We start from the raw sequence: 7,500 nt of genomic DNA on the forward strand, positions 1-7,500 counted from the left end.
GGGCCATTGGCAGTCATCATGCTAGAAGAAAGGTTTTTGTGTGTGTTTTATACAGTAGGGAAACTGAACCTCTAATTAACACAAATAATCAAAGGCATTTCAACAGTACTATCTGCGTCGCCACCTTCCTCCTTCAATCAGCCCTAGGCATCGCCACCCATGCCCATGCATGATCTGCGCTCCTACAACACAGCTGCCTCTTCACAGCCTCACAACGCTCTATCACGATCTCTCTGGCCCTAACACAGCTCTATCACTATCTCTCTGGCCCTAACACAGCTCTATTACTATCTCTCTGGCCCTAACACAGCTCCATCACTATCTCTCTGGCCCTAACACAGCTCTATCACTATCTCTCTGGCCCTAACACAGCTCTATTACTATCTCTCTGGCCCTAACACAGCTCCATCACTATCTCTCTGGCCCTAACACAGCTCTATCACTATCTCTCTGGCCCTAACACAGCTCTATCACTATCTCTCTGGACCTAACACAGCTCCATCACAATCTCTCTGGCCCTAACAATGCTCTATCCTCACTCCTCCTCAGGCTTGGTACCAGCAGGGGTGGGCTATGGTTTATGTTCAAGTTAAGGATGAAATGGTACACTACACACAGTACCACAGACACATACTATATACAGGATGTGTGTTTTGCAGACACACACACACACACGCACGCACACGCACACACACACACACACACACACACACACACACACACACACACACACACACACACACACACACACCAAAGAACTTGCTTACCTTCTCTCTTGTCATTCCGAAGACACTTTATTTTGGGCAACTTGGTGAGTAGAAGGCAGTCGTTTCCTGAAAGAGAACATTTTGATATAGAGTCATACAGTGTCCTGAAGCCACACTCTGACTCACACAAAAACACACACACACACACACACACACACACACACCCAGCAAGTGACCCAAAATGGCAGTCTCATCACATCCATCTTTAACCCAGAATGGCGGTCCCATCACATCCATCTCTGACCCAGAATGGAGTGCTAATCGCATCCATCTCCAATCCATTCCTACAGTCCTCCTGGGAAACTGGCCTATCTTCGGATAAAGCAGCAACTCACCGTCTTCACTGTAGTCATCTACCAGGATGATCTCATGAATCAGGTGCACAGGGGTCCTGTTCAGTACACTGCAGAAGGGAGAGGGGAGAGGAGAGGAGGAGAGAGGGGAGAGAGGAGAGAGAGGAGAGGAGGAGAGGGAAGAGGAGGAGAGAGGAGAGGAGAGGGGAGAGAGGAGGAAAGAGGAGGAGGGGTGAGAGGGGAGAGGAGAGGGGAGAAGGGATTTAGTTCCCCCATACGATGTGAAACTGTATTGTAAAAATGAATAATAAAATATTCTCTTGATAAAAATGTATTATGGCTTCAATAACACTTTCAATAAAAGTTTCATTAACTTCTGAAGATTAAAACATAAAAAATTCATAACATCAGCCTCATTTCATCAGAATGGGTTTTCTATAACAAGTGCATGAGAGCAATCTCAAATAAAAAAATTTCTCCAACATCACCTCACACTTTCTTTGGTTAAGAGCCTCCCTCCTTCTACCCTTGACTGAGCAGCAGGTGATGAGGAGGAGGAGGATGAAGAGGGTGAGAAGGAGGGTGGGGAAGAGGGGGAGATGGATGAGGAGGACGGTAAGAGGGAGGGGGGGGAGAAGGAGGGTGAAAACACACACCTACCCTACCCTCCCATACTCCTCCTCCTCCTTTCCTCCGGAAAGTCAGCCCCTTAAACCCTCTCCAGCCAGCCTCAGAGCCCCCCCCCCCCACACACACACACACTCACATGCACACACACTCCTCACAGACCTTCTCGCTCTCTCACACATACGCACACACACACACACACACACACACACACAGACACACACACACACACACACCCACGTCTGATTCACATTACACCCCCCACTCAGAACATAAACCTCTGTCCCCCCTCCAGCCTGGCTGACTTGGAGATTACCCACAGTGCAAAGTATGTCTTCACCGACAGCCAATCAACATAACTATCCCATCCCACTGTCGGTCAGGCTGGCTGCGGTTCGGATGATGGTGGGCATACATGACGGTATGGCTGGGGAGGAGACAGAGTCAGGCTCCCAGGGTTGAAGGTGGCTTTGCTGGGTGATTTGTAGCATAGTGTTCTGGGGAAGAACAAGAGAAAGGAAGAGGTACCTCTATCTCACTTTGTCCTCCCTCTCTCTCTCCCTCTTTCATATCTCTGCCCTTTCTAGCCCCTACAACCCTGTATTCTCTTCCTTTCACTCTCTCTCCCCCCACCCCCCCTCCCTCCTGTCTGGGTGAGTAATTGGAGCTTTGTCAGCCTCATGGGTCTGCTCTTCCATCGCTGTGCATGCTGGACCCATTCATCACTCCTTTCCCGCCCTTCCTCCTTCCTTCCCTCCCTCCCTCCCTCCATCCACAGTCCAGCGCTCCGGGAACCTCATGCCTTTATTAAGGGCTCTGACAGAAATCCTTTGCTAGTGGCACCAGGAGAGGGTTTCCGGTCAGACAAAAACCCCTGATTCAGCCTCTAAACTATGGCTGTCTAATCCGGGAGAGAGGGCCACTCCAACTGTTGGTATACTAGACCCACACTAGGGCCCATTAACACTGATTGCTGCGTAAGTCGGTCTTCCTCCTATCCTGTCTTTTTTTCTCTCTCTCTCGAATGCTAATTACTCCGTTTTATTATAGTAACGAGGATAACGGATGATGTTTGGAGTTCCACCAGGTGGTCCGCTCTGAGCGCTTTAGGCCAATGACAAGCATTTTAGCTTGAGGTTTTGTCCTGACAAAATGGTTCGTTTTGCATTAAAAAAAAAAACATTTGGGTAAAAGTGGTCATGATACATTGTGAAATTGCAGCTTTTAGAGAGTGATGGAGAGAGAGAGAGAGAGAGAGAGAGAGAGAGAGAGAGAGAGAGAGAGAGAGAGAGAGAGAGAGAGAGAGAGAGAGAGAGAGAGAGAGAGAGAGAGGGAGACAGATGAATAAATCACCAGTTTAAATAGGACGGAAATCTCAGGAAACACAATAGTGCGTTAAGAGGCTCATGTGGGAGTCGTAAAGTGAAGCTGGGTCCCACCCAGCCTCTGATGTAGTGGAGGATTTGGCACCCGCCACCCAGTGCTGGTGCTTCCAAGAACATTACACCCACAGACACAAAAGAGGAGAGGGAAAGTATGTCCTCAAAAAGTTGTCTTTGTGCCGAATGCCCAAACTATTCATCAGAGTCACTAGGAACATATACCATGTTAATCTTACTCACTCCCTTAGGCCCTTTCCTTTGTAACGCTGTGTAGCTGTTAATGTTTTCCTGTTGTCTTCATTCTGTGATTGTTCCCGCTTTTATTTTTTGTATTGTTTATGTGATCTTGTCTTTTTGTGCTGCAGAGCAGACATCTGCTGTAAACCAGTTTTAACCGAGTCAGGCCAGTATAAATGTAACACATTTTAACATCTGTAATCTGTAATAATTTCCGGTATAATAAGAAAGAAAGAAAGAAAGAAAGAGATTATTGATCGAAGTATCAATGCTAAATGTAAAACATTGACAGGCTAATGTTCATTTGGAAATATTGTTTTGATACAGAACCAGGTGGTCATGATCATCAATCCCCATGCAATCAAAACCATGAGTGACCATGAGAGAGCAGTGGAACTGTGTTTAATGTATGTCCAGCTCTTAGAATGTCATTGTATTGATTCCTGCAGTGTTTACTAGGTCAGCTCAGCACCCGCAGCACACACACACGCACGCAAGCACGCAGGCACGCACACACACACACACACACACACACACCACTCGCACACAAACACCTCAGCACAACGACTTTGAAGCCCACACCCACCGCACAAACGAAAAACAACACCCTTTTAGACTGCTTAATGCATTTCGACTTCTCGACACAAATTCTAAAACGCTTTTCCATTTGGTAAAAAAAAAAAACAACAACAACAACAACCCCACCAGTCCAGGAGGAGGAATTCATTACGACCAAACAGCTTCAATGAACTCCATTGTGACATGGAAATAGCTGACATTTGAATAAACACACTCCCTAAACTATTTCTCCCTCATTTAAATGATTTGTATAACAGTAATGGTCGCCCGTGTGTACTGAAGGCGTCTCGGCTCGGCCTCTCTCTTATTAATCATAAGCTCATGAGGCATTAGCGGAAGTTATGGCTGCCATCTCTCCCTCTTTATGAGGGCTTGGCAAGGAGAGAGGCCTGCTGTTCAAACACAGGGGTTAAATATAGCATCCCAGTGCAGTATGTTACTGTGTCTCTGCTGTCTGTCTGCTGTCTGTCTGTCTCTCTTGTCTCTCCTGTCTGTCTCTACTGTTTGTCTCTCCTGTCTGTCTCTTTTGTCTCTCCTGTCTGTCTCTCCTGTCTGTCTCTTTTGTCTCTCCTGTCTGTCTCTCCTGTTAGTCTCTCCTGTTTGTCTCCCCTGTCTGTCTCTTTTGTCACTCCTGTCTGTCTCTCCTGTCTGTCTCACCACCAGTCTCTCCTGTCTGTCTATCTTGTCTCTCTCCTGTATGTAACTCCTGTCTGTGTCTCCTGTCTCTACTGTCTGTCTGTCCTGTGTGTCTCCTGTCTCTCCTGTCTGTCTCTCTTGTCTCTCCTGTATGTCTCTCCTGTGTGTCTCCTGTCTCTCCTGTCTGTTTCTCCTGTCTGTCTCTCTTGTCTCTCCTGTTTCTCCTGTCTGTCTTTCCTGTCTCCCCTTTCCTGCAGGTTCCTGTGAGGAGTCAGAACACAGAGCCCCTATGTCCTATTTCTGTATCCCTCCTCTCCTCTCCTCTCTCGTGTTAAATGGTTTCCAGCCTGTTCCCCCTCCACCTGGCAGGTCTCTCCTCTCCTCCCTCCCTCCCCTCTCCTCCACTCCCCTCTCCTCTCCTCTCCTCTCCTCTCCTCTCCTCTTCCCCTCCCTCCTCTCTTCTCCGGGCTGTGGTAATAGCCTCTGTCAGCACTTACACAAATCAAAGAGAGACACACAGCCCAGGGCCACTATTTCAAGCGCTCTCTGTATCAATGTTTGGTTCTGGGGTGGAGAGAGGACGAGAGCCAAGGAGAGGTCAGAGAGAGAGAGAGAGAGAGAGAGAGAGGGAGAGAGAGCGAGAGAGGGAGAGAGAGAGAAAGAGAGAGAGAGAGAGAGAGAGAGAGAGAGAGAGAGAGAGAGAGAGCGAGAGAGAGAGAGAGAGAGAGAGAGAGAGAGAGAGATTAGCTGATAGTCCAGCCCTCCAGGGTGACTTAGCCAGTGTGAGAACCCCACCTCCAGTTCACAGGGAGGTGCCAGCAGATACAAAGACATCCTGATTAATTCTATGAAACCCCAGGAGATTAGCTTGGTTTGTTGTTGTTGTTGTTGTTTTCCTTCTCATTAGCGCCACCAGGCTACAGGGCTGAGGGGGTGTATAATTACAGTCAGGCACAGCCAGGACAGCTATGACACCACAACATGCCCATAGCGATGAAACAGACAGGGTGGCCTAGTTAAACCCCGCCCACTGGGCCTAGAGGACATGGTTATTGTACAGCCTCAGGAGGCGATTAACATAGAATTAACATTCTGTATCTAGGGTATGTATTCACCCACTGTGCATTGACTCATAGCTCTATGGGTTGTTCATTAAACGTCATAGCAGGGTGCAAACGTTCAGATTTTCAGACGGAGGGACTTCTCTCTCGTCCACACAAATGTAAAACCCTCCTCCATCCAAGAGCGCTTTCTATCATCAGTGGCGACATGACTTGGTATGGTATGTGGGTGATATGAAATAAAACAGTACCAGCCAGTGATAGATGACAAATCGTTATCGTAATCGAAATATTATTAGAAAGAAGCCCAAGAAAGAAAGTAACTAGAAACTATAATAAACAAACTTGATCTATTTGATCTTGTACATACATCTCTGAAATGATAATCAGGAATGGGTAACCAACCAGTGGTGGGCCGTCAAGGTCAGCAAGGCCTTCTCTGCTGGCCTAAACATTATCAGAATATAAATGTAAATTTGATATATTTTTTCCACAAATATGTATTAAATTATTCCCTATAGTCTATTCTCTTCATTTCATAGCTTTCCTCTTGATTGCGCTGCTTCCAGCCTCAGATCGAGATTTGGAGGGCTGGCCTTTATGTTAGAGCTTTTATCCAATCATATTTCAGCCATAATGTGTTGCCAGGGTCCAAGAAATCTGCCCTTAGGCCTGCAGAATCAACAGTGCGGCACCTGTAGCTTAAAGTGAACGGAAACAAAACTGTGGCTTAAAGTGAACGGAAACAAAACTGTGGCGTTAACCAATCAGATTTCGAGTTGGCGACACCAACTATCAACTAGCCCGCAAGCAGGCGTACGATACTGTCTATGAGCGTATGACACTGGGTTTCCGTTAACCGGCAATTACCGGTCTTTGTCCGGTAAAATTTGGTGAAGTCCGACAAATTGAAAAGTCGTCGGACATATTGTCCGGTGAAAATAATTCCCTTTGAATACAATTCGCTAAAGCTGGCTGGGTGCGTTCGTAAACACGCTCTGGAAATCCGATCAGCACTCGCGGAACGCCTCTCGTCCAATCGAACGACTCGGTCGCTCTGTGACATCGAAGCCAGCGTGCGCTCCGGCGCTCTCAGAGCGTGTTTACGAACGCACCCCTAGAAGTTTCCAGCCAGCTAGCTGAAGCTGCTACACACACCAGAGCCATGGCGACCGAACGGCAAGTTAAACAACATACTATAAAAGTGACATTGTTTTACTCATTACTCATACGTTTGTTGTCATTCGGCGGTGCTAATAGTCGCTTTCTTTTTTAATTTATTTAATTTATTTTATTTTAGCAGTTTCCCCGAAAGTTAAGTGTTTGTTTTTATATCACTATTTGCACTTCTGGTTAGATGCTAAACTGCATTTTGTTGTCTGGTACTTGTACTCTGCAATGACAATAAAGTTGAATCTCACCTAATCTAATCTAATCTAATCTAAAATAATCTAAAATAATCCCATCACTATTACTCCCTATTTTCATCAGTGTTTCAATCCTTGAATCTGTGATGGAAATCAAGCAAAGCCACTTCAAGTCTCCCCACCACTGACAGCGCTGGGTGTGCCTTTCCTTACACTCTCGGTTATTCCCTGTGGATTTAAAAAACGGTGTTTTGGTTTCTATAATGTGGTCTATTCTCAGTGTTGACGAGCAGCTCAGGGGGCTTTGAGATGGCTAACAGCTAATTAAAGGAGTAATTCCACTCAAAAGGGTAGAAGTAAGCTGACTGTCTGTCTGTCTGTCTGTCTGTCTGTCTGTCTGTCTGTCTGTCTGTCTGTCTGTCTGTCTCTCTGTCAGTGTGCTGGACTACCTATGACTTCCATGGTACCTGGGAACGCGTTGTCGGAGAGAAACGCCCTCTGTACAAAGGACCTACTGACCAAAATCCCTGTTCCCCGTAGCCTACATGCTT

General features: G+C 46.7%; 1 protein-coding gene across 1 annotated transcript in view; it reads right to left on the reverse strand.

Moving 5' to 3' along the window:
- galnt14 (UDP-N-acetyl-alpha-D-galactosamine:polypeptide N-acetylgalactosaminyltransferase 14 (GalNAc-T14)) overlaps positions 1 to 7,500 on the reverse strand; it is a 110,389-nt gene that overhangs the window by 35,192 nt on the left and 67,697 nt on the right. Inside the window, exons 4-5 of the mRNA XM_080549489.1 lie at positions 1,103 to 1,170; positions 768 to 833 (exon numbers count right to left, since the gene is read on the reverse strand). Coding sequence (XP_080405615.1) covers positions 768 to 833; positions 1,103 to 1,170 — 134 coding nt within the window. The remainder of the gene's footprint in view (positions 1 to 767; positions 834 to 1,102; positions 1,171 to 7,500) is intronic.

This window comes from Nansenia antarctica (genome assembly GCF_963989245.1).
Source record: "Nansenia antarctica genome assembly, chromosome: 1".
Classification (NCBI taxonomy): domain Eukaryota; kingdom Metazoa; phylum Chordata; class Actinopteri; order Argentiniformes; family Microstomatidae; genus Nansenia; species Nansenia antarctica.